This window comes from Leuciscus leuciscus, assembly GCF_965113295.1.
Source record: "Leuciscus leuciscus genome assembly, chromosome: 4".
NCBI classification, from domain to species: domain Eukaryota; kingdom Metazoa; phylum Chordata; class Actinopteri; order Cypriniformes; family Leuciscidae; genus Leuciscus; species Leuciscus leuciscus.
In genome coordinates, this window is record NC_138728.1 from 37,732,265 (window position 1) to 37,760,190 (window position 27,926).

General features: G+C 39.8%; 2 protein-coding genes across 2 annotated transcripts; one reads left to right on the plus strand and one right to left on the minus strand.

The window, feature by feature from the left end:
• Nucleotides 1–27,926, minus strand: LOC309497363 (tripartite motif-containing protein 16-like). The gene is made up of 6 exons (XM_082167598.1): nt 27,332–27,926; nt 3,250–3,345; nt 2,937–3,170; nt 1,979–2,129; nt 1,778–1,825; nt 1–672 (listed from the first exon to the last, which is right to left on the minus strand). The coding sequence occupies exons 1-6, from the start codon at nt 27,902–27,904 to the stop codon at nt 158–160; spliced, it is 1,617 nt and encodes a 538-aa protein (XP_082023724.1). The 5' UTR covers nt 27,905–27,926; the 3' UTR covers nt 1–157.
• Nucleotides 7,756–19,388, plus strand: LOC309497381 (uncharacterized protein). Its single transcript, XM_082167630.1, has 11 exons — nt 7,756–7,986; nt 8,107–8,209; nt 8,296–8,373; nt 12,755–12,941; nt 13,835–13,952; nt 14,337–14,503; nt 15,761–15,874; nt 15,964–16,119; nt 16,889–17,106; nt 17,331–17,490; nt 17,991–19,388. Exons 4-11 carry the CDS (start codon nt 12,755–12,757, stop codon nt 18,128–18,130), a joined length of 1,260 nt encoding a protein of 419 aa, XP_082023756.1. The 5' UTR covers nt 7,756–7,986; nt 8,107–8,209; nt 8,296–8,373; the 3' UTR covers nt 18,131–19,388.

Consider the following 27,926-nt stretch of genomic DNA (forward strand, 5'->3'; position numbering starts at 1 on the left):
CTCACGTCTCAGCTCCACCCCCTGTATGATGCGAGGAAAGGAAGAGAGGATGCACAAATAAGAAATGAGAAGCACCCTCTATAACATCTCACTGTTACTGATTTATCATGCAGCTCAAAGCATTATGGGTAGAATCTCTATAGTTTGTTCTGATTCATCAAAACAGTTTCACTGATCCATAAACCCTAAACCCAGGGTAGAGCGGTTGAGTGAATGTGGTCTGGACTGTGTGTATGAGGCTCATTGTGTCTCTGTCGACGCTGTAGAAGGACAGAGTTTCTGCACTGTAATCCACATACACTCCTATTCTTATGCTGATGGACTTTACAGGGAGTTTAGTCACTATATTATTGTGTATTAATGAGTAACTGGAGGAAGAGCAGTCCAAACTCCAGGACTGATCATTACATCCAAACACACACTCATGACTCGATCCCTTCCTGCAGATGCTCTTATATGACACTGTTATACACACATCATCACTCCACTCAATCTCCCAGTAACAGCGTCCACACACACTCTCTCTACACAACACCTGAGGAAACACATCAAATCTGTTTGGATGATCAGGATACGGCTGATCTGTGTAAGTGAATGTGATCACTCTGTTCCTCTCAGACAGACGGAGGCGTTTATTCACTGTGTTCAGATCCAGAGTGAGCTGATGGGAATCTGATGGAGAGAAAACACATCAGAATCAGGAATTATGAATCTGTCTGATCTTTTATTATAGCTGTACTCTTCATGTTCAATATATCAGCAGTGTCTCAGTACAGTTTACCAGACATCCTGTGCAAATCATCATTTACATGATCAACTCTAAGGGCCCTATTTTAACAATCTGAAACGCAAGTGTCAAGCGCAAGTAACTTTGTGGGCGGGTCTCGGCGCTGTTGCTATTTTCCCGGCGGGATAAATGACTCTTGCGCCAGGCGCAAATCTAAAATGGGTTGGTCTGAAGTAGCTTCATTACTCATAGGTGTGGTTTGGGCGTAGCGTGAAATAAACCAATCAGAGCGTCATCTCACATTCCCTTTAAGAGCAGACGCGCTTTTTCCATAGCGGGTTTTGCTATTGTAACGGCGGATTTGCCAGGCGCGCGCCAGGAGCGATTCACAGCCGAGGAGACCGACGCTCTCGTCACGGCCGTAAAAGAGAGAAGCTACATTGAAATGGAGAAACCCACCCAAATTAACTTCGGTTAAACAGGTGTATGATAATTTGGGTAAATGTGTAAGCTAGATGTATGCTTTTATAATAAATTGTCTATCTATCTATCTATATATCTATCGTAATAATGTATGATTTGCAAAAATGAAAACTGCTGCTTCTGTGTAGATGAGAGAATCAAAGTGCGTGTTGTGGTGATTATTGTACATTGATTATGGCCAAGCATGCGCCCTTAAATAGCATATGAATAACATGCGCAACGCACCACTGACTTTAAACTATTTTTTCCTGGTTAGTGGCGCAATTGTTTTCTAAACCTGCAAAATAGCATGAAGGAACGTTTGCGCCGGAACACGCCTCCACTTTGCGCTGAACCGCCCAGGGAGCGCGGGTGTATTTCCTAACTTACCGACGTGCGTCTGAGGAGGGAAAAGCGCGCTTTGCGCGGGTTCAAAATAGGAATGATACATGCGTCGGTGTACAAAGTCACTTGCGCTGGGTGCAAGATAGGGCCCTATAACTCTTCTGTCATGTTTCCTTTCACCTTCTACAGGAAGAACATGAAGACACTCAGTGAGTTTCTCTGCTGGTTTTCTTAGTGACTTACATTGTAGGAAGTCGCTCCTGGTTCTGGGAACAATGTTGGTGAAAGTGACTGTGGAAATCAACAGACATGAAGAGTGTGATTATCATGTCAAGAGAAAATGATCCCTGCACCTGTTCCCAAGACATTTCTAACATGAACTTCTACATGATATGAGATGATGGAGGATAATTTCTGAGAGCTGATGAATCTCCAGGACTTTACCTCTGTCAGAGATCTTCTCTTTGCAGAAATCCTCCAGTTTGTCTCTCAGCTGACGGACAGATTCTCTCACGCCATCAAAAAAGGAGAGAGAACTGAAGGGATTGTCATTTACGTCTGTAGACTCGAGAGGAGCTGAGAGAGACTGGAAACTCTACAGAAAACAGAAATCAAAGCTCATCACCTCCACACTTCATCAATAACCTGCACTACTGTAAGATTTCAACGGCTCTTGTTGATCTTTAGGAACTCTCCTCAATCCAGCACTTTCATAGCATCAGCTTCATTCTTCTCATATTCATTTTTATCATGTTACAGCTATAAATTCGGTAACACCGTAACCCTAAGGTTGGAAGGAATACTGTGTGATTTTCGTCCGATTTTGAGCCGATTTCCGGGTCATACAACTCTTTTTTTTGAGTCATTGCCGGGTTGAGTAGATTTAATCAGGAAAAGCAGTTCAAAGGCAACGAGTTGATTGACCATTATTTATAACTTTTGAGGAGTTAGTGGCTCTGAAATTTACAAGGACTCTTAGGAAACAATCCCACGGTCAGGCTTTGTGGTTTAAATACGCTGAAGCATCACTAATATACAGCCTCACATCCTGTTTGAGGACAAATTGATGATCTGATTCTGGTAAACATTACTCAAAATTTGAACTATAAGCCAAAGATTTAAAAAAGATAAGTAAAGAGATGATGGGAAATCTAGCTGGGTGAAACTGGTACCATCAAGTTTGTGAATTTCACATTGTTGTTTCCTACAGCTGATTTCCAGAGCTGAACTGCATTTGTAAGTGCATTTCTTTCAATCAATGAGAGTCTGACTGATGATGATATAATAACCGAACACACAGATCAACACTTCAGTCGACGGCTCATTCTGCTGTCATGAAATGTTTCTCTGTGAGTCTCTTGCTCAAGTCCACTATGACCCTGTTCTTCTAGATCTCTGTTACCTGTAGGAAATGGATGTGATCCTGTGTGTGTGAAAGCTGCTCCAGCTCAGCGTCTCTCCTCCTCAGATCATTGATCTCCTGCTCCAGTCGCTCCAGTCGTCCTTCAGCTCGACTCACTGCAGTCTTTTCCTGATCTCTGATCCGCTGTGTCGCCTCAGAGCGGCTTCTCTCAATGGAGCGGATGAGCTCAGTGAAGATCCTCTCACTGTCCTCCACTGCTGTCTGTGCAGAGCGCTGTTAGGACACACATCACAATCACACAGTGAGCTTCAGTGAGTCCTGACAGACACTTCTCAAACTTCTCCAGACTCACCTTATGTGACACCACAGCCTCTCTCAGCTGCTGAAGATCTTTCTCTCTCTGCTGGATCCTCTGCTGGAACGACCTCTGCGTCTCCTTCAGCTGGTGCTAAAGGACAAACCAATGACAGGAGAAACATCACATTAATCATCAACTAAACAGATAGGAATCCAGTATCAGTGAAGTGGTGAGATTGAGAGGTTAAAGGTCTTGCATGATAAGATTATAAGTTCATTCATTAATGCCAGGATTATTACATCATTGTCTAGCTTTGTATGGATATTTCACCCAGAAATGTAAATTATTTCATTGTTTACTGATCCTCATGTCTTTCTAAACTTGTATGATTTTCTCTTGCAGAACACAAGTGAAGATATTATGAAGAATGTCTCTGTTTCTAAAGCCCAAATCAAATATGTTGACACATCAATAACATCAAACCTCACTGGCTCATGCATGTCACATGACTAAACATGCCTCCCTATTTTATTTTTCTTATCGCTGCAGAAGACGTTAGATTACCCTTGGAGTAGTGTTGTCACGGTACCAAAATTTCAGTATTCGGTACCGATACCAGTGAAAATCCACGGTTCTCGGTACCAATTTCGGTACCAAAGCTTAATTTAGATTAAATTTACATAATTATATTAAAGTGTATATCACAAAGATGGAAACTGTACTATTAAAAACACTTTACAATAAGATTCCATTTGTTAGATAACATTAGATAAAATGACCTAACAAAAAAAACAATAGTTATATACTGTCGCAATTATTCTCCTTTAGGGGTTAATTTAAAAATACATTTTTAAAATCAAAAGTTAACATTATTTGTGTTAACATTATTTAATGCACAATGAATGAAGTGAACAAACATGACCAATCAAGTGTTTTGTATTAAATAACATTCACAAACATTAATTAATGTTGTAAAAATATATTGTTCACTCAATGTGTTATGTTAGATAACGCATTAAGTGATGTTAATGAATGGTATCTTATTGTAGCATTACCAAACTATACAGGAGATAAAATGTTTTATTTGACTTGACTATACTTTTATTTAATCCAAAACCTGCTAAGAGTTATCCAGCCAAGAATAAGACTAGAACTGCTTTTCTGACGGACTGATATTAATGACGGCTTTTTATTTCTCATCTCCATAAATATATCTAGTAGTAAAGCTAATGCAAGGGCTAGAAATCAATTAATAGGCCTATGTCACACTTCCTCGTCGTCATGGAGAGCGCAGTTCGCTCAAGCGTTTGTACTCCCGTGGCGTCTGTCGTTGCTATGCATCCATGAACGCACATGGAAAAGCGAGCGCGCCGCTTCTATTATGAGCGCGCTTGCCGCGCGCCATTTGAAATAACGTATCTGCACGCGCAAAAACATCAGCACCACATCAGCAGCAGCACCGCCGATCGCCATCAGCGCTTTTATGAAGAGGACGCAACTGCACGCGCTTCGGGCATGCACGCGCATCAAGTACCGGGTTAGAGAAAACCTGGTACCGTGACGTTTAAAAAAAAAATAGTACCGACTTGGTACCGAAGTACCGGGTCTTTTGACAACACTACCTTGGAGTTGTATGGATTTATTTTATGCTACCTTAATGTCCATTTTAAAGACTGAAACTTCTGGACCCTATTGACTTTCAGTATACGGACAGACGAAACCTTCTTTTGTGTTCCTCAGAAATTTTTTTTTATTTTATGTTCCTCAGAAAACAAGTAAGTCATACTAGTTTGGAATAGAGTAAATGATGACTGTTCATCTTTTGGGTGAACTACTGGTTAAAAGGGGTCCTATTCTGCTTTTTCCATGTTTGTCTTTCTTTAGTGTGTAATTTTGCTGTTTGAACAAGAAAAAGCTCTGCAAAGTTACAAAGTCTCTCCAAAGGGAGTTATTCTCTATATCAGTGTGGACTGTTTTTGAACCCCATGAAATAAATCCATTGTTGTCTTGAGTTTTCTTCAAGTAACGAACACGTCACAATATTCCGGGCCGTATTCAGATCAGACGGAGGACCTGGGCCAAGACACGACCACAACACATTCCTGAAGTGTCAGCAGAGATTGTGTCAACTAGACTCTCCCCTGTAAAGGCCTCATCGACATGACAGCCAGTGACACTGATCCTCAACAAACCCGTCTCCATATGCACGTGATGACTCCAATCTAATATTCTGATTGTTTGAGTTTTGGTTCCTTGCTACCGTCACCTTTGGCTTTTGGCTTGCTGCTTAGTTGGGGACACTTATTATTCAACAATATAACTGATTAAGCTGTACTAGTTAGTTAGATGTGTCTCGTGTCCAAGGCTACGAGTATTTTCACTATGACTATTTTCTTCTAGATCTGCTGTACAGTAGAAACAAACTTTGTTGCATTATTTTCCTGTTAACACTGTAAAGCTGCTTTGAAACAGCAGAGCATTATATAAATAAAGGTGATTTGACTTGAATATTCCTATCCCGCCCAAAGCATACACTTAATAAAGGGAGTGAGGCCTGGTTAAGTTAGTTAGATGTGTCTCGTGTCCAAGGCTACGTTCAGACTGTCAGTCCAAATCCGATTGTTTGTGTATCCGATTGGAATCTGATCTAAAATTATTGATGTCCACACAATGTATTGCAACTGTTCAGATCCGATTTGTGTGTCAATGTGGCTCTTTCGTTTTCCGGAATAACTGCATTGGTTTCTATGGCAATGATGTTTCGTAAGCATAAGCCAAAAACAACAAAAACCACGACATGGACGGGTTTGCAATAGAGATGTTGTCTAATTTACATTTTACAACAATGAAGTGTTTAGCCACGCGTTGGACTATTGTGTCTTATGAGGCATCGGCCGAAACATAGGAGGCTGTTATGCGAGGCTTTATTCCGTGACATCTCCACCAGTTTCAAAACTCCTTTATCTCCTTTATATTGTCATTTCCTGCTCGTCCGGCACCTTTGCAACAACACAGCATTGACTTTCAGCATGTTTCCAGTAACAACATCTGACGTTTTACGTGGCGTGAGAAAGTCACATAAACCACGTGAAATCCGATCAGAGCGGTCAGACTTAAACGGATTAACAGAAATGCGTTTTGAATAAGATTTCAAACCATATATGAATGTAGCTCGAAACAGATAAAAAAAAAAATTCATTTCATGTGAGTTTGGCCGTTCACACTAGCTAAATCTGATCAGATTTCAATCGGATATGCGAAAAAATTGGATTTGGACTGACGGTCTGAACGCAGCCCAAGAGAGACGTTTTTGTTGAGCTTTTTTATACTCCTTTTATTAAGATTTTGGTACCGTCTTTCAGTGTTAGGACAGACCTAGTCTTGCATAGCCAGACCTTCAGACTGACGGCAGAAGGTCAGGGCCCGTGTTCTTAAAGCTTCTAAAAATCCTCTCAGAAAACTCCTAATTTAGCTTAAAAACTTCTAAGTAGGAGTCTTAGCTTAAGAGCGATTCGGGACCGATCTGAGAGCAACTCTGAGCAAGGAAAAGACAAAAACGTTCATCTTAGTGAGGAGGCGGGGCTTCAATCTTTTGAAGACTGTGATTGGTTGGTTGTCCAAGAAGGAAAAAAAAGAGCAATTTTAAGTATAGGGTCTACTCACTCACACACACATTATATATATGTATATAAATCATTTTTTTATTTACTATGCTGTTAATTTCCTATAAGGTATTTGATTGGCTTAGAATGATAAAAATTGTTCTACTCTTTCCAATTACACTGATTACTGGCATGTCTATTTAAGTGGTGGTTTGAATGTTGGTTTAATGTAGCAAACATGGAATCAAAAACAGGAAGGACGAGAAAGCCCAACTGGACAGAGGAACAGTGTTTACTGTTAGCCCAGTTAGTGGATGAACATAAGGCCATCCTTAAAGGAAAATTCAGGCCGGGTGTCACAGCACAGGGCAAAAAGCAGACGTGGGAGCTTATAGCTCAAATTATTAACGGTTCATTACCCCGTCTTGTGCGCACCAGTAAAGCCTGCTATATTCATAAATGCAGTTTTTTGAGCCTGCAAGGTGGGAATGTCCAGTGGAAACAAAATGAACTGCGACACAATAAGAGGTTCTGAAAGTGCTGTAATTGTTTGTGTGATCACTCTGTTTACAGAAGGTTGTGACAGACCCAAATCATCACTGCTGCATTGTTGCATTTTCCCAGTTGCCAAATATCATAATGTAGTGATTACTTTAATTTCTGGTGCTATGGCACTTCTGCGCTGTGTTGGAGATGTTAGCGTGTTTCTATATGATCGGTCACAAACATGATCCCTGCGTCTTATTAACTCACTGTCATCCATTGTCTGCAACACATTTCTTCTCCCTCTTCATCTTTCTGCCATTTTCTCCTCTGCTAAAGAAACCCATAATCCTCTTAAAAGTCCTTGTCCGTACTCCTAACAATTGTGACCTTAAGACCTCTTTTAAGGGTTAAGATGCTTTCTGAATTACTTTTTCGTAAGTAAATGCCCACATTTCTAAGAATTTTCTTAGAATTTTGTCACTAAGAGCTACCCAGATAGCAGCTGACTCTGGGCCGGATCCGCCTCCAAACCGGCAGATCCGTGTAACAGTCACGCCCGTTTTACTGCCCCGTTCCAGATACGGCCCGCATGTAGTAGAGTAGGCATCAGTCGGCGGAATCATAATAGTTCTGGCCCGGACTCGTCGGAACGAGCGCGCGAATTGTTTCTTTTTTTTCTTTTTTTTTTACCGGTTCATACCCAGTGTTGCCAGATTGGGCGGGTTCCCGCCCAATTGGGCGGTTTTGAATTTGATTGTGCGGGTAAAAAAGGGCAACACTGCAACACTGCAGAACACCAATCTGGCAACACTGTTCATACCAGAAGTCAGTCGGCGGAATCTTAGTTGGGCATTCGGAACGAGCGCGCGAACTGTTGGTCTTTCTTTGGATCAATTCGGACTGCAAGCTTTGTGGAGTTTATAACGGTAAGTTGAACGATGTCAAACAATCAAACAGTTTAGTGTGCTTGTTTGTAATGCGTGTTAACATCATTTCGGAATGTTTTGACCAGGTTTTAACTTCTTACGATGGCTAATTGACTGTTGGTCTGGAACAATTCGGACTGCAAGCGTTGTGGAAGAGTTTAACGGTAAGTTGAACGTCAAACAGTTCAGTGTGCTTGTTTGTAATGCTTGTTAACATCATTTCGGAATGTTTTGACCGGGTTTTAACTTCTTACGATGGCTAACGTTAATTGAAGAGGCACGTACGCTTTTTAGCTGGGTTAGCTAAATTAACTGAACTGATAGCTAGCATTAATAAACAACTTTGTGTGTAGCTAGCATAAAACATTAATGCTGTTTAACGTTGGTTAACTTACAATGATGTTGTACGTTTTGAGGTGCTGTCAATTGGTGCTGTTCAAAACTTAAGAAGTTAAAACCCGGTCAAAATTGACTGATGGAAGCTCATGCCTACTCCTGATTGTACAGACTAACGTTACATGCAGAACAAGATTTGTGCATCTTTCTGCAACACTTTTAAATGCTTCCACATTGCCGACATGTCAACGTAATTGTTCGGTAAAATTTAATCGGTCTGACGCCCCAGACAGCAGCACAGTGTCGGCCCAGATCCGGCCCACATCTGCTACACTCGGCCCAGATGTGGGCCGGGTCTGGGCTGACACTATGTTGCTGACTGGGGCATTATGCATACACAAACTTAAAAAAAAAAAGCACTAATCATTAACAGTCTAAAGAGTTTATAACTACACAATATATATTAAAGAATTACAGAAATCTGAATCATTCCCTTCCGAATCTTGCAGAGACGGAGATCGTGAGTCCATGAGCTAGGAGCAGGAGAAACTTTTGCTAGGTATTCTGATTAATTATTTTGTCATTTTGCCTCCACGTCTCCCCGATTGCCCGCGAGCTTCTCCTCCCGTCAATACGGTAATCTCTCTACTGTGCGACAGAGAGTCGCGTGGTTATGACGCAATCGTTAGCCTACTTTTACAAAAACTGCTACAAGGTAATGGAGCATTTTATACATTGTCGTGTTTCTTTAGAAATAAATAATGGACAAATGGAGTCTTTAAACGCCTCAGATGTAAAGTTATTCGCTGTCAAAGTGACGCCAAAATGAATGGGAGTCAATGGGATGTTAACAGCAGGTGAAGTTCTGCTACAAGATGGTGGCACGCGGCCGGCTTCAACTTCCGGTCGACTTCCTTCCCGCTTGACTTTTTCCCTCTTCCTCGCGCCCGCGCCGCTGCGACTGTCTTCTTCTTCAATAGTAGCTACTGTCTGTATACTGCCACCTGCTTTACTGGAGGTCTAGCAACCCAAGTGCAAGCCACTTCATTAGGGCTGGGTATTCAGGAAAGAAAACTGATTAGCTTTAGTTCAAAATTTTTGTGACCTAAGTTTTGTGAGGCCATGGAGGGGTGGGTGGGTGCCCTTAATACAACAAAGTTATTGTGTATTAATAATAAAATGTTTATTAAATTCAAGTACTTGGTAAATCTAGGGCTTCAAATCCAATACTGATTTTCCATTATATCCTTCATACTGTGAATTTGGCATTACATTATTTTCTAAGTGGTATTAAAAAGGTCTTACAAAGTCATACATTTTACTTGGGGAACCCTGCCAGTACACTGTCATGGTTCGTTCTTTTTTTGTCACAAAAAATCTTTTTTAGAGACAAGATGAAAAGGAGTCAACCTCTATTAACAAGCTCTGGAGTCAGGCGGAGGGCCCGTTTTTCACTCGAAAAACGACTCCATGAAATTGCTGAAGACTGTCAGTTAACATCAGAGCAGACAGTAGCAAACAAAGCAGACACCTGTCACAACACCAATGACAACGATAGCAACAACGACTGTCACACCACCAGTGAGGCTGATGGCAACAATGATTCTCACACCACCAGTGAGGCTGATGACGACAACGACTGTGACTCAAGTGACTCTGACAATTCAGATGGCCACACAGACATAGAATGGGCAGAGGGAGAACTTGTTTCAGAGTCTGATGCAGAAGAATTAAATGAGCATGTGAGCCTTTTGAACAGCTTGGCCAGTTGGGCTATCCAGTTCAGTGTTTCTTTAGTAGCGCTCACAGCTCTTCTTAGTTTGTTGAGGGTGTACCACCCAGAACTGCCCAAAGATGCTAGGACTATTCTCAAAACCAAAATGGACTATAGAATCCAAGAAAAATGTGGTGGGTTGTATCATTATAGAGGTATCTTGAAAGCGCTTCATAACACCTTAACTCAACTGATTGTCAGTGTTGCTGATGGCTTTACATTTAGGCTGCAGGTTAATATTGATGGGTTACCACTTTTTAAAAGCACAAATATGCAGTTGTGGCCTATTTTAGGACTTCTTTTAAGCGTTCCAATGAAGGAACCTGTTGTTATTGGCATTTTTTGTGGTGTAAAAAAACCAAATGCTGCCAATGAATTTTTGCAAGACTTCACACATGAGCTACAGCAGCTGCAGAGAGGATTTGATTTCAAAGGGAAAAAGGTGTTCATCAAACTGGATTCTGTGGTGTGTGATACACCTGCTAGGGCATTTGTAAAAAACACAAAGGCTCACAATGGATACCATGGATGTGATAAATGTTGCCAGCCAGGTGTTTACATTAACAAGCGAATGACATACCCCATTAATGATTACATGTTACGGACTGACTCATCATTTTCAGAGAGGGCTGATGAGGGCCATCATCATAGAGGACCACATGGATTTTCTGACTTAGATGTTGGTATGGTAACTCAGTTCCCCCTAGATTACATGCACCTTGCATGTTTAGGTGTAATGCGTCGATTGTTAAACATTTGGATGAGGGGCCCTTTGAAGTTTCGTTTGTCCTCTAGTCTTGTTGACAGGATTTCAGAAAGTCTAATTCAAATGCGTTCGTATATTCCAGCAGAGTTTGCAAGGAAACCAAGATCCCTCAGAGAGCTAGATCGTTGGAAAGCAACTGAGTTAAGACAATTTCTCTTGTATACAGGCCCTGTTGTTCTGGCACCATATGTAGACAGTAATGTATATAACAACTTTATGTTGTTATATACAGGTATTTGCATCCTTGTCAGTCCAAAGCTCTGCTTGGTGTATAGTAATTATGCAAACACTTTGCTCACCATGTTTGTAAGTCACTTTGGGGAGCTGTACGGCAGAGATGCATTTGTGTATAATGTGCATGCTTTGGTCCACTTATCTGCAGATGTACAACTACATGGTTGTTTGGACTCTATCTCTGCCTTTCCGTATGAGAATTACCTCCATAAACTGAAGAGGTTTGTAAGAAAGCTGGAATTTCCACTTGCTCAGATAATAAGAAGGTTATCAGAAGTTCAAAATATTTGCAGCATTGAGTTGCCTTGTAAGGGTTTAAAAAAGCAACATTATGTTGGACCTGTTCCTGATGGCCTTCAGGCAGAAGCACAGTACAGAGAGCTACACACAGAAAAATGGCAAATGAAAGTTTCCACAGGTGACAATGTTTTTGCTATAGGCAAAGATATATGTGGTATATATAACATCATTCAAACAGCAGAAGAAATTCATGTAGTATTTAAAGTTTTCACAAACATGGGAAATTTCTTCAGCTATCCCCTGAGTTCAGATTTTCTCAAAATATTTATTGTCTCTCAACCAACAGGGCCATTTAAGGTGGCCAAAGCATCAGAGATATCTCATAAGTGTGTGCTCCTACCTTATAAAGATAGGTTTGTTGTCATGCCCTTTTTGCATAGTCATAGTGATAGGGCATAGGTGTGGTGGTGGCTTAGAAGTGAGTTTGAGGAGCTGAGTAGTGGGAGACAAAAAGACTTAAGACTGACTTAACACTAACACACAAACGGACATTAAGAAGAGCAACCTACTCCACAATTGAAATGATGTGAGTATCCCTAACGAATATCTAAAAATTCAGAGCCTCTAACCGACGTAATTTCCGCATGTCTGTTATTTTGGTTATTTAACCCTGGTAATATTGTGTGTGTTTATGTACTTTCCCCTTAAAAAACTGCGTGTGTAGTGACGTGACTCCGCCCTGTCCAGTCCTGCTCAGCCTTCAGACCGGAGTCTGAAGGTCAGGGAGATGTTAGCTAGTGCTAACCGCCTTCACTTTGCAGTTGTGGAAACAACAGACAGACTTTTAATAACAGACACACTGTGACCTACTCTGTACATTTACTTCCAGACTGACAACTTATTACTCGCTTTCCGCATCACTTTCTGCCGTTCTCTCACTCGCTCAGCCATTGACTCGCTACGCAAAGATGTTTTACAAGCACAAGATAAAACGACAGTGAACACACCAGTGCAGATGTAATTCATTCGCTACCCGGTTGGTTTTGTTCTGATAGGCTACGTCGTTAACAAGACTCCACATGCGGTGCACGTGCTGCTATAATGATCACAGATAGTATTTAAAAGGGGGGGGGGTTAAAATAACAAATAAAGACTTAAGGATAATAACATAAATCTGCATCATTTTCCTTTTCAGATGTATATAGTTGCAGAATTTACAGAGTCCAAGACTGTAAATATTATATCAGACTCGTGGTTTGAAGATGGTGCGACTTTCTGGCCAAACTATAAAAGCGATGAACGCATCAACAGAGCTGTTCGAAAACATGAGGTGCCAGGATCAGACTGGAAAATGTATGACGTTCGAGTCCTCTCAAGAGCTGGTAAGTATGCACTAAAATGTACCTATTCCACAACTTTTCTACCTATTAAGTATTAAATTGTCAAATACTTGCTAACTGGGTTTGTATATGTGTGTAACTGTAAACTGAAGTTAGAGCCTGTCATAGTGATGGGTATTTGTTAGGATTTTATTGATACTGATACTGCTTGTCAATACTGATAGTAATCAATACTACTCTTTATAATTTGGTGCAAAAAGTAAAGATGTGAAAACAGAAGTATTTTTATTTTTTTGCAGAAATAACTTCCTGAGTTTTCTATATATACAGTGACAATTGCTACAAATGTCTGGTCTAACAACTATAAGCAATAGTTCTCTCTGGTTGTCAGGACAGCTCCCATTAAGTTCAGCTGAGCATAACTCGAGGGAGCTGCCTATCACTAAAATGAGAATAGCTGATTGACCTTAAAGATCAGCACACCTTAAGTTAATGAGCCTGGGCCACTTTAGCTTGTTGCTAACATCAGGATTCAGGACTTAAATCAGCTTGGCTTGAGTCTTGAGTTGGGGCATTTATTCACTGACACATAGCCTAAACTTTACACACACTACACAGCTATAACTTTACTGCTTAACTCTCACCGTTACACTCACACATACATTGCTACGTTCACAGCTAACTGCCAACTTCACACTCACTGTCACACACACATTCTCTGTATCATTTTGTCTTTACTGCTCACCTGGGTTAAATGTATATATTTATTTTATTTTGTAATATATTTTTATTTTTTAACACAAACACATACAGACTGTTTTATTTATTTATTAATGCACTTTATTGTTAACAGTGATTTTGGACACAGCACCAATTTCTGAGGTGTGAGTTTCCAGAGAAAAACTAATATTTAATCTTTTTTCAATTCTGATCAGGTGATTATCAAATAGCCAGAGAAAAGCTGAGGGCTTCGCTGACTTGTAATACATCGGAGTTACAAACAGATGGCGAACAAGAAGTAGTAGTAGCTAGGAAAAGAAAAATTAAGCCAAGGTTTGGTATTTGCATGTATACATTATTTAAAAACAAAAGACCATTTACTGCAGTCAGATACAATTATTCAGAGATCTCACAAAGAAGTATTGCAAGACAACATTTTGTCTTTTGCTGATATAGCTATATGCACTGAATGTCAAATGGTAAAGGCAGAAATGGTATTGCATCTTGCATTTAAATGCACTTTAGAAGTAACTGATTCCTAGTGCAACCTAATAGTGTTGACTAATTAAATATTTTGAGTATTGACATTTAGCACAACATTTCTCACATTTTAAAGTTGGTTGCAGGTGCAATTTTTGATTGTCTTAACTAGTTTTAGTATTTTTTGCAAATGCTACATTGTTAACTAGGCCTTGGGGGGGTTGCTTTGTTTGTTAGGCTCATCTTTGGTGATACCGACTCTGAAAGTGAGCCAGAGGAGAGGAACAATACAAGACCCACTTATCTCTCCCTCACTCCAGCACCACCTATTGCTCCACCGACTCCTAACTTCTCAGCTAGACCTCTGCCAGATCCGAATAATGCTGAACTTCTTCATTCCACTGGTATGTTCTTGTACTGCAGTAGTATCATTCAACCCCTGGTTATGAAGTATCATTTACATTTATTCATTTAGCTGACGCTTTTATCCAAAGCGACTTACAATTGATATACACTCACCTAAAGGATTATTAGGAACACCTGTTCAATTTCTCATTAATGCAATGATCTAATCAACCAATCACATGGCAGTTGCTTCAATGCATTTAGGGGTGTGGTCCTGGTCAAGACAATCTCCTGAACTCCAAACTGAATGTCAGAATGGGAAAGAAAGGTGATCTAAGCAATTTTGAGCGTGGCATGGTTGTTGGTGCCAGACGGGCCGGTCTGAGTATTTCACAATCTGCTCAGTTACTGGGATTTTCACGCACAACCATTTCTAGGGTTTACAAAGAATGGTGTGAAAAGGGAAAAACATCCAGTATGCGGCAGTCCTGTGGGCGAAAATGCCTTGTTGATGCTAGAGGTCAGAGGAGAATGGGCCGACTGATTCAAGCTGATAGAAGAGCAACTTTGACTAGAACGATATCAAGAGTTCGATAATATTTAAAAAGAAATTAATTTTCCAATAAAGATATTAATTTTGTTAAGGAAAAATGACAAATGTTTGAATTTTCTACCTCAGATTTGGTAAATGTTCTCCTGTTTGGCAAGTGTTTGTCATGATATGTTCTGACAATATAGAGTAGTTTAAAACCACAATTAACGCTCTGGTTTCTACAACTTTCAGTTAGGAGCAAAACTCTGCCTTTAAACTTGAAAGAAATAAAGATTTGACATTTATCGTGATAATTATGGATATTGACTGATATATTATCGTGATAATTGTTAAGTGTTGTTCCTGTGTTATTGATACTTAGGAAAAGGGAGCCTTCAGTTTGTTACTCTTAAGAAAAAGGAATCTTTAAATAATGAAACTTATTACTTTTAATGAAAGTCAATAAAAAAAAAGACTTTTGAAAGGAAGTTATTTTTCGTAATTCGTGTAGGTCATAAATTTAAATCATAATGGTCATAAAAAGGTCTTAAAAGGTCTTAAATTTGACTGACTAAACCCTGCAGAAATCCTGAGTAACACCTTTTCTTACACCTACTTTCTACTTTCTTCTACTACGTTCATTGATCTGCCTCTGAATGTCTCTTTTTTTCTTCAAATATACGTATGCTGCAAATTTTCTTCTATAAGATAACAAGGGCTGTTTTAAAATCTGTTGTCAGTGCTTGGACCCTAATAATGAAATTGTCAAATGCCTTCTCCTCAGCGGCTGCACCACTTGTTCCCATCCCTCTACCTTGCATGCCTTCAAGTCCTCCATGCCAGATTTCTGCTGGACCTTTGCCTGATCTGAGGCAATGTGATCGTGGTAGTTACACAGGTACCACAATAGAGTATTTTTGTTAAGCTTTTCTTATCAAAGTACTCACCTGTTAGCAAAAATAATATGTTCAATCTACCTCTCCTCAGCTCCAGTGGCACTTGTTCCTACCCCTACGTCTCTCATGCCCTCACGTCCTAGGCGCCGGATCACTGCCACTCCTCTCACAAATGACTATCAAGGCCATTGTTTTGTCCCCACTTTTAGACTGGGGAGGACTGGCACTGGACCTGTTCCTTGCTCTGGTAAATTTTTTTTTTTTTTTACTCTGTGACCGTATACATGGTTTAAATAAGAGCTATTTAAAAAAATACTTATAGAAGGATACGATATATACTGTGTGTGTGTATTAGAGCCGACCGATTTGAGCTAATTTCATTGGCATCGGCCGTTTATAACGGCAGATATATGACTATTAAAAGAGAAACAGACTCTGATCATTCACTCATGTCATGGGTGTTGCATAGTTTGCCCACCAGAGGCAAACAGCAGTTTAATGTTACGGTAGCTGGGTGTTTAAAGCTAGCTGCTGACAGACGTAAATTAACTGTAGATTTAATCTGAAACAGTGTGGTAGTTCTAGTGAATGGTCCCCATTTGTCCCTAGTTGTCCCTATCATTTCTAAATATTCTCTACAATCAGATAATGTTACAGCAGGTAGCTGCCCGTTGCTAAATGAGCCACAAAGCTAATGCCGTGTTTATCAGTGGAGGAGTGCTAACGGTAGTGAGCCATTAAACTGATTGTTTCTGATGTATTCTAAATATTTCTGCCAGCCGCCTGTCTGCAGTTATAGTCTGCGTGTCTGAAATGATTAAACCAGAGCGGACATGTAAATAAACGTGAGCTGAACAAGACTCTAACACGGCTTCCTGTAGCTCCTCTTTGTGTGACGTTGTAGATGTGAAATGCTGTAGTCAGAGCCGTACCGGCTGTAAGTGCTGTTACATGAAAAAACATATCTTTCATGTAACAGCACTTTTAATATAATTGTTTCTTAACTCCTTTTGTAGCGGCTGAGCTGCACATTCTAACTTTGCTGGAACATATCAAGGAGCAGCAAATGCAGCTGGCTGCTGCTGTAAATAACATTGCTGCAAGAATGGGGACGGAAACTCCTATGGCTGAGATGCCTCAAAATGTCAGTGTTCCGCTGGCCACCATGTCTGAAGTGGAGGAGTTGGAGGAGTGGCTTAAAGATGCAAGAAACTCGCATGCTAAGCAAAACATGGTATGGTAATAGGGCCAGGTGGTATATCGACTTTAATTAAATCGATTTTATTTTAAAACAAGAAAAAAGAAAATTTTGTTTGTATTGATAGAGTTTAATGTTGTAACCCATTTTTTCAAAGCTAAACTGTTGTTTACTGTACTGTTTGTTTCATGATTTAGTAAACCGACATACAATTTGCGCAATTGTCTCTGTTGATCTGAAATGCTTTTCTGTATTGTCAGATTTCGGCTCTAGGTGCTGTAGGAGGACAGAATGCCAAAAGAGTAACTTGGAATATACTTTCAAGGATTTTCTCAAACACAGTGGCCAAACAGATTAATTGGAAAGGAGTAAACGGGAAAAGAGGTTTTAAAGAAATGCTGACACAAACTCTGTTGATCAGTAAGTATTTTAGTATACGTATTGTAGTATATGTGGAGGTGACTAGTAGATGAGAACAATAAAAAAAATAAAATATATATATATATATATTACTCTCTACGCTGCGGGATTCCTGTACTTTACATCTTTGGCAGATTAATAACATAGCAACGGTAAAAATTGTGGTTTTGTAACCTTTACTTTTTCATACCGTGGAAAACCTTGAAACCGGTACCCGCCAATGCCTATCCATGACCTGATACAGAATCCACACAGATAAATTTAGAATAAGATGCACTGAGATTTAAGGATGATCCAATACAATCTAGATGTGATTAGTTATTCATTTGTTTTGAGTTACTAAATGAAATGCTACAGAAAATTAGGTCTACTGCCACACCAACAATGGGCAACATCTAAAGCTTTACTCAAAACAGTGGGTTATTGGCTTGACTTAGAGGTAATTTTCAGAATTTCTGTTAATGACGGCTCATCAACCAATTGACTTTCTCTCTTAACAGAGGCTGTACGGAAGAACCAAGCTGCTAGCAGCGCATCGGACAAAGAGATTAACCAGCACGCCATCCGCTGGTTCAACCTGGCCTCTGACCGTGGAGGTGGCCGCAAAGAACGTGCCATGGCCAGAGAGGCCATTCATTAACCGTGGTAAGAGACTTGCTTGCTGGCGGGGCTGTGGTCCGCTGGCAGAACACCGGGTGCTTTCTGATCAGGTGCCGTCGGGATGTTGCCGAGGCGACATAAATTTTGTTTTACGGTGGACGGACTGCAACATTACTGAGTTGTTTTCTTTTAGCTTGAAATAATCCCATACTTTAGACACTTTCTTCTACGCCCCTCCCTATTTTCTCTCTCTTCCTCCACTTTGCAAACAGCGCCATCATAATTACGTTGTGTTCACAGCATAAGCGCGATGTGCGACAGTAATAAATGTCCATGCAAAACAGTGTTCTATATAGTTATATGGATTAAACGAAGCTTTGCATGGATGCAATTTAGTATTCAATTCAATACTAAATTGAATTGTTCGAGCCCTTGTTAAGTGAATGCCAAATTAATCAGAGCACATATGTGACTGGGTGCTGACAAGCAATGTAGCATTTAAAAACAGCATCACTGATCTTTTTTAACTGAAACTTCTTTTATACTTTGCAGAAATGAACGCATCGGCCATCCCGCACTCTTCCACCACTGATGATTTGTTGGGTGTTATGTGAGGGTTGTGGCATTCCCACTTCACTTGCCTCATCAATGTTTCCTGTAAAGCCACCAAAGAACACGTATGATCATTTTGCAGTTTTTTCTGGGTTTCATATGACTAGAGTTGGATATTGTATTTTGGCTATAAAACCTTTGTTATTTATACCATGGTCATGGAAAATGGTTAAAATCTAAATGGCTGGCAGGTATTATCTATTAAGACAAACTTATCGCTAATTAAAACGTTACATCTTGTGTGTTTAGGCCGTAGAATCTCGTTTCTCTGCTGGCTTTAGCTTTTTTTTCTGCTTTAATTTTAAAAAAGAACAAAAAAAATAACACCTGTGTCATAGGTATGTGGTAGTAAAGAAGTTTCTTATTCCTACAGTTGTCCTGTAGTTGTTCCTACAAGAAGTTTCTTATTCCTACAGTTGTTAAAGACAGAAATGAGCTGTAAAATGTGTTTATTAGATTGATTGTTAGTTTGGCAATTATCTACTTTGTTTTACGTTTCTGTCCTGTCATTTTATCTCAGACATTTTAAATAAAATTTCAAATGTGTATTTTAAATAAAATTTCAAATGTGTCACTCATCTGTTCTATCAAAACAAGAAGTCTTAAGATGGTGGGGGAAGGGGATTACGGTAGTAATATTTACTCATTACCATTGACGGCAACGTTGCCCAGTACGATTGCTCTAAAAGTTGTCATAAAAGTCATAATATTTGTTATACATTATATAGTCAGTTAATAGAAACAAAAATCAACAGATTAATTGAGAATGAAAGTAACTGTTAGTAGCAGACTTCCATCCTATAATTGTAACAGTGCATTAGCGCCTGCCATAAGTTCTGTGGTTGAAACTATCCCAGTAACCCTTTGGCTTCTCAGACAGAAATGGTATACCTTCACTGATATCTATTACTAGGACCCATAGCACAAGCTGAATCATGCACAACATCTAAAAAAAATTTAACTATCCCTTTAACTGAAAAAAAATACGTATTTTTGTATATGGTTTGTTTTGTGGTATTATGAGGCCAGAGGTGGTGTGAATCCGGGCCAGAACTAATAAATGGAGCTGGCCCAGTGCCAGTCCAGATGTGGCCCAGAGTATCTTGGAGACTCGGATCCAGTATCTGGCCCACCTTTGGGCCAAATGACTATAAAATAATTCTCATCCGTTCAGGAGCTGGGCCAGTGCCGGCCCAGATGTGAAAACCGGATCCGCGCCGGCATTGGCCCGTTGTGCTAAAGGACACCGGCCCAGGTCCGTTTTACAGATCTGGCCCAGAACTTATGAAGGATCTGGGCCAGATCTGGGCCGCATGATTTTTGTTATCTGGGTACTCTTTGCATTAAGATTTTTTTTTTAATACAGGCCCTGGGCCCGTATCCCTAAAGAATTTTTGTGCAAAAAGTGACTCCTAGCGGCCAAATTCTAAGAAAATTCTCAGAGTCATGACGTTTTCTTAGAATTTCCCCTAAAAGTGACACGAAAATCCCAGTTAATATAAAAGCTATTCCTCAAGATTCCTAGCACTTAAAAGGGCTCCTAAGGCGAGATCTGCTAAGAGCAGGGAAGAGGACTTTTAGTGGCTTAGGAGTTCCCCTAAGCAGCTGCACAAAACCTTTTTTTTCTCCATTTTCTGTGTTTGTAGGATATTTGTTAACAAGCGTTCATAAATAGACCAGCCAGCAATCACAGACATTGATAAAAGCTGAGCCGTGTTACCCTCATTAAGACCACACTGAGTTATAACGTTGCAATTTCTACTTCATTAAGGACAGCCCCTTGAGATAGGCCATCTTGTTTTCAATGGGGTCCATATGGGAGTGAAAGTACAAAATATGCCAGCTAGGATATTAATATGAGCAAATAAGACATGAATCATTATTTGAACAGGGTGTAATGAGCTTAAGTTTTCACATATTTTAGATTCTAATGTTAGGCTATAACCCCTACAGCTTACTATTCATTTTCCAGATATTTTCTTGAATGTGAAATATTATTTACAATTACAGTCTGCATAAGATTAGAGTGTATAATTATGTTTATTGATTTGAGGGTACATCCTTTGCTCATTATCACCAAAAGTTCATTTTCATCAAACTTGTAGGATCAACCAATCACGGCTTTTGAAATGATGACTCATACCTAGCAACGGGGTCAACCACACCTAGATAGGATTTTCCATCCATTCCTTGCTCAGAGTTCACTGAAAATGTTCTGGAATCACTTCTAAGCTAAAACTCCTGGCAAGGAATTTTTAGGTTAAGTTAGGAGCTATCTGAGAGGACTCTCAGAATCTTTAGGGATACGTGCCCTGGCAAGGAATGTTTAGGTTAAGTTAGGAGCTCTCTGAGAGGATTCTCAGAATCTTTAGGGATACGGGCCCTGGACTATTTTGCAGCTTTTCTTGGCCAAGGACCGCCCAAGCGGACGTTTGACTGACATGTAACGCAACCAGTTCACAGTTCGTTTTGTTCCGCATCATGTTTAGAGACGTGAAAATACAATGTTGATGTCCCTACAATAACAGACCAGCGTGCATCTAATAAATTATTCATTCAAGAACTGTGTGCAAGTTTACTGCAACAATAAAGCCGCGAACTTCACATACTTTTGAAAATCCAGCGTTTAGTTGATCCTGGTAAGCGCTCATTGTCATAGTTGTAAACACAACGTCTTTCTTCTTTCACGAGGGAGTTTAGCGTCATGGCATTTGTTTCCAGGAGGACCATTAAAGAATGTGACACACACGTCTCCCGGACATCCTGTAGAATTCAACAAATCAGATCGCGACTTCAAAACTCTTGGGCCCTTATTCATAAAGATTCTAAGAATCCTCTAAGAAAACTCTTAATTTAGCTTAAAAACTTTTACGTAGGAGTCTTAGCTTAAAAGCGATTCGGGACCGATCTGAGAGCAACTCTGAGTAAGGAAAAGACTAAAACTTTCATCTTAGTAAGGAGGCGGGGTTGACCCCGTTGCTATGTATGACACAATCTTTTGAAGACTGTGATTGGTTGGTTGTCCAAGAAAAAAAAAAAAAAAAAGTGATTTTAAGTATAGGGTCTATTCTAAGCCTTCACTTTGAAATTACATGCGTAATTTTTCCTATTTGACCGTTCTCACACACACACACACACATTATATATGTGTATATAAATCCTTTTTTTTTAATTTACCATGCTGTTAATTTCCTATAAGGTATTTGATTGGCTTAGAATGATAAAAATGTATACGCTGATTTCACGCAGCCGTTATTTTGAAATCGAAAGCGAGGCTCCGGTGGGAAGAAAACCGGAAGTGTCGCCTTTAATCACAGGAGAGTCGTGAATGCGATGGCGTATTGTTGTGTTTAATGATGTTGTGTCAATTCTAAAAATGTACATACATTTCTTTCATACTTTAGACTATATACAGTGAAATTCATTTATAAATAAAATATTTGTTTAATATATAATTCAGAATGTAAAAAAAGAAGCAGGAATGAACTACATACATATCCTATATTGAATATTAACATCCAATAGTGTAAATCGCGGCAGCAGCTTCAGGTTGGTAATCCAAGGCATTGTTGTTTATCTTTACTTCCGGGGTTCTTCATTGCTGGCATGTCTATTTAAGTGGTGGTTTGAATGTTGGTTTTAATGTATCAAACCTGGAATTTTCCCAGTTGCCAAATATCGTAATGTAGTGATTACTTTCATTTCTGGCGCTATGGCATTTCTGTGCTGTTTCGGAGATGTTAGCGCGTCTCTAATAAGATCAGTCACAAACATGATCCCTGCACGATCTAATCTATAGCGTCTTATTAACTCACTGTCATCCATTGTCTGCAACACATTTCTTCTCCCTCTTCGTCTTTCTGCCATTTTCTCCTCTGATAAAGAAACTCTTAAGCCTCTTAAAAGTCCTCGTCCGTGCTCCTAACAATTTTGACCTTAAGGACCTCTTTTAAGGGTTAAGATGCTTTCTGAATTACTTTTTTCTTTACTAGGATTTTTTCTTTCATTTTAAGAGTAAACGCCCACATTTCTAAGAATTTTCTTAGAATTTTGTCACTAGGAGCTACTTTTTGCATTAAGATTCTTTATGAATACGGGCCCTGAAGTGTTACCAGAAAAGTGTGCCATATGCATCAGACGTTCAGCCAACGGTCCGTGGGCGTGACATCTGAGGGTGAGACTAGGACAGACCAGGTTCGATGTCATTACAATGCTCTGTGGCTGAATGAATGTAATTCATAATAACACAATCAGGGTTTTCCTGTTCTGTGATTTTTTTAAATAAGTGATATTGCAAGTGAGATGCTGAAGCAAATCGTATGATGTTTATCTCACGTTCCACACTTTAAAAAGCTGTAAATATCAGAGGTGGAGGTCTTGAGTTAGGCTACGTGACTGCACTTGGGAATTTAAAGATTTCTATAAATGAAGAAAGTGACTTGACTTTGACTTGAGAACGAATACGGTCAATTAAATCCGTCTCAAACCGCATGACTCTATAATGACTTTATAAGAATTAAATCAATTAAAAAAAAATTAGCAACATTAGCTAATATACAAACTGCAAGCCACGGAACCAGCGGCACCAGGGCCTCTGATCAGAGTCTACGTGCTGCATGATGCTGTGCAAGCACAAAACAATACAGGAGTAGAGGAGAATCTACGAATATTGTTTGTTTGGATTTAAACACTTCGGAACGGACCATATTTTGGTGTATGCACAATTTGCAACCCAAATATGACCGCCTCAACCTTGAACTTTATGCACCACATGTAAAACAGAATAGGTATGTAACTGTGTCTCTTATGGATAATTTCTCATAATATCTAGAGATTATGAAGATATTTGATGTTGAGTTTTCTTGCTGTCTGAAACATAGATGGTGTTTTTCTTCAAATATCTTGTAGGTTTGCAATGTTGTGTGGCACAATCTGGCTAATTTCTTGAACTTTGTGTCAAGCTAAATTGTGACTGACCTGGTCCAGTCATGTCAATCATCATTACAAGTGTCACAATCACCAGCTGGAGTTCTTGATAGCCACCAGAGGGCACCCCAACCCAGACTATTGTCATTCCCTCATGAACTACATTTCCCACAACCCATTGCCAGGTCTCATCATCCCTGATTGCTTACAGCTGGTTCTCATTACCTTGTCAACCTCTGCCTACATAAGCCTGGTTCATTGTGTCATTGCAAGCTCTTGTATTCATGGGTTTCATCAGGTCCCTTTCCGCAGGTGTATAAAACCAAGCACCTAGGCTGGGTCCCAATTCGCCTACTTATACTACGACCTAAAAGTATGTACTTTTTTTGTGATGAAAAAGTACATACTTTTGAGTGTGTGGCAAAAGAGTATGCACGTTCTGGGACATACTTCGATGACGTCATGCAACGTAAACGAGAACGTGGTTGCCTATAGTTACGCACACCGCGACTGTTAACAAAACATTTTACATTTCATTCATTCTTATATATCCAATATAATTTTATTTACTATTCCCATCTTTTTTTCCACAATACATTTACAATGTGTTTTACCAAATGTAGGAGTGAAGCAGGGCGTCGTCGTAGATCAACCAAACGCAGGTCGTGTGTGAGGCGGCTGGTTCTGACGTTCATGTGCAAATGTGTGTAACGAAAGCTACTTATTTTCTGAGTTAAAATATTTAAAGTTTATCGTGTAACTATAGTTTAATGTATTTTAAACTTAATCTTATACTTATGTATAATACTTAAAAATACCCCGATGAAAATGAACCATGCTTTTACTATAGTAAAAGTGTAGTAACCATGTTTCTTTGGTTGGACTGATAAAAGTTAACATTTGTACAGCCACAGTATTACTACAAATAAGTCAGACAGAAACATCAAAAGAAATACATAAAAAAGACACTTGCCTTTTTATTTATTGTTTTGTAGCCTGCAATGAGGCGCTCAGTATCTTCATCGGACCCTACAAGATAAACACGGTACTTTTTTGGCACAACATAAACCCATTAATATTACGAGACAATAAAATATAACTTTAATTAGGGTTAAACATTTGAATTCTTACACTTAAAAACTGAGGGCACATCTCCGCTGCTGCATCCGACTGCCATGTTTACATCACCACCATCACCGCAAAGCTCCTCCCTCCCGCACGCAATGGGTTGTGGGCAATATTAGCCGTTAGAGTGTACATTGATCTGCACTTCGAATTCTAACCGGAAATAGTAGACCATCCGGGTATCTTTGGAATACTCATTTCAACATACTACGATTTGGGACGTACTAATTCTAGTTTCGCATACTATTTAGGACGGATAGTATGCGAATTGGGACTCAGCACTAGATTATGAATGCAGACTGCATTGTGCTTGATTACTACACCTGTGGAAAGGGACCGGATGAAATCCATGAATATGTCACTGCTATGTGCTCCATTGATTATCTGTTCCATGGTTTTGACCCCTCCCTGTTTCCTGGATCACCCTGTTTGCCTGAGTTTCCTACCTGGTGTTTGTGTTGGACTGTTTACTCTGTGTTTATGACCTTTGCCCGTTTTATTTGTATTACGTCTTTGTATTACGTCTTTGGATTACCCTTTAAAGGGGTCATATGATAGTGATGGTGAAATGAAGCTTTGTGAAGCACTGGGGCTTTCCCCCTCGACTGTATCGTAAAATGGTTCATTACTCGAAGCTTTTCAACACGTTGCACACTAACGACCATCTTGTGGTCAAAAGGTGGAAAAGCTGCATTTCTGTCCCAGAAGAACGTTTTTTTGTTGTTGTCATTTAATAAATCACTTTGTGCTCTGTAAACCACAAAGCAATACAATTAATCCTCATAATTCATGTGTTAGTGTTGATGTAGTTCTTATACAATGTATGAACAAACAACTGTATGTTAATAAATAAATAAATGGGACTAACACAATTCTTATGAATCTGCTTTGATCTACAAATGCAGCCTTATTCACATAAACTTTAACCTCAGTCCTAATCCTACAAGTTCATAGGCAAGGCTCATGTATGCATAAATAATCAAAATAAAAGAAAACTGTTGTAGAATGGTGAAGTGCTTGTTAACTGGGGAGCTGACATTTTATTTTGTGGGTAATTTAATACATTTAAAGAAACTTGTTCAGCAGTGTGAGGGCTAAGTCTATTTCTTTTTTTATTTACTACTGCCGAAGGGCATGACACTCGAAACCTGCTCAAGGGGTTCGCGCTATTTTTGAATCTGAATACGAAGCAGTCACATGACTGTGTGTGGAAACGAAGCTTCGGACGTCACAGATCACGTGATTATGGCAAAACGAATCAAGCTCCGATACACTGCTTCAGTGTGTGATGTTTTGTTTTTTTGATACAAGCTTCGAAGCCTCGGTGCCGAACGTCACATCACTATCATATGATGTGATTTCATGTTTTCCTTTTTCTTTAGTGTGTTATGTAGCTGTTGGTGCAAGTATAAGATCTACAGAGTTACAAAGTTCAAAGCATCTACGTCAGTATGTAGTGGCAGAGTTTCATAACAGCGCAAATGTCTAGGCAGAGAAAGAAGGCGTAGCTTTTATTCTCGCTGTATTATTGTTGCCGCCGGCCATGTCATGGAGACGATGTGCTTTTCATTGCGAAAGCCAAACTAGTTTGTTTGGCCTTCCAAAAGAGGACATAATTAGAAAACCATGCTTAATCTTTATTTACAACACTGTTCCAGAACAGTACAACTACAATTTTCGACTGTGTGCTGCACATTTTTCGGAGGATTGTTTCCAGAACCTGCGAGAGCACAAAGGCCAATTCTAAATACATTCTGTTGCTTCTGACTCAGACACAGCCTGTAAGTATGTTTTCATATTTTAAGACTTTCCTACTGACTATTCAAAGTGAGTTTTGAGCAGTATAGAGTAACGCTTGCTTGTCGTTTCTATGATCACAAATGCAGATAAGGTTCTCACACCTGTAGCATGGCACAACGCGTGAAAAGACAGTATAAGTCATTACACTCAGTAATTATTTCCCTAATGGAATAAAACCTTACCAATCTGATTCGAACTGGTCCAGTCGTGCTGGCAAAGTTGATCGATCAGCTTGGTCATCAGATTTTTTCGGATTTTTTGCAGATTATGGCTCGAATTGATCACCTGTCATTATTGCTTTTAGGGAGCTGATGTTCCAAATACGGTAAGGGGCGTGACATTTCCGTCACACGCTTAAGGTTTTTGGACCAATCACGATGCTGGATCAAGCCAATCAGAGCACACCGCGCTTTTCAGAACGATGAGCTTCGTAAAAAACGACGTGTTTCAGAAAGGCGGGGCATAGAGGATCAACAATAATGTATAGTATGTGTAAAATAATGACTTTTTAAAACCTAAAACAGCCTAAACACATTGCATTAAACCAAATATATTAAACCATCGTATGACCCCTTTAATAAACTACTCCATTTGGATCCTCAACATTTGCATCTCCACACAGTACATGAACAGTACTTTTTCTATTATTTTTCCAATATTATGTAAACACACGCTAGATGGGCATCCTGTGTTTTCAACAGCAAAAACGTGTCCTGTGTGAACCTGCCCTAAATGAGATTATAATAGGACTTATAATGGGACTTATTTAAGTTCATACCTGTTTCACTGTCCTCTGTGCTGCCGCTGGTACAGTGTTGTGGTTTTTATGTTCATCCATCATACACAGCACACATATACACTTCTGATCAGTCCGGCAGAAAACTTCGAGGACCTTGTCGTGTTTCTGGCAGATCATCTCCTGCAGTCGTCCAGTGGCATCAGTCAGATTGTGTCTCTTTCCTTTAAAGAAACTCTCATGTTGTTCAAGGTGATTCTGACAGTAAGAGTTCAGACACACCAGACAGGACTTCACAGCTTTGTGTTTTATTCCAGTACAGACGTCACACTGCACATCTCCAGCTCCGGCGTAACAGTCAGCAGGAAGTTTAGTCTTCTTCAGTTTCTCCACCAGTTCAGCCAGAATGGTGTTTTTAGCTAAAGCAGGTCTTGGCCTGAAGGTCTGTCTGCACTGAGGACAGCTGTAGACTCTCTTCTCGTCCTCCTGATCCCAGCAGTCTGTAATACAGATCTTACAGTAACTGTGTCCACAGGAAGTGGTCACTGGATCCTTCAGGAGATCCAGACACACTGAACACATGAACTCATCCTGAGATATTCTGGCTTCTGCCATTTTACTGCATGAATACAGAGAC

Coding starts and splice junctions, on each gene's coding strand:
- LOC309497381 (XM_082167630.1), top strand. CDS start 12,755: ATGTATATAGTTGCAGAATTTACAGAGTCCAAGACTGTAAATATTATA. Junction 15,875..15,963: donor TGATCGTGGTAGTTACACAG/GTACCACAATAG, acceptor ACCTCTCCTCAG/CTCCAGTGGCACTTGTTCCT. Junction 16,120..16,888: donor TGGACCTGTTCCTTGCTCTG/GTAAATTTTTTT, acceptor CTCCTTTTGTAG/CGGCTGAGCTGCACATTCTA.
- LOC309497363 (XM_082167598.1), bottom strand. CDS start 27,904: ATGGCAGAAGCCAGAATATCTCAGGATGAGTTCATGTGTTCAGTGTGT. Junction 3,171..3,249: donor AGGCTGTGGTGTCACATAAG/GTGAGTCTGGAG, acceptor GTGTCCTAACAG/CGCTCTGCACAGACAGCAGT. Junction 2,130..2,936: donor ATCACATCCATTTCCTACAG/GTAACAGAGATC, acceptor TGTTTTCTGTAG/AGTTTCCAGTCTCTCTCAGC.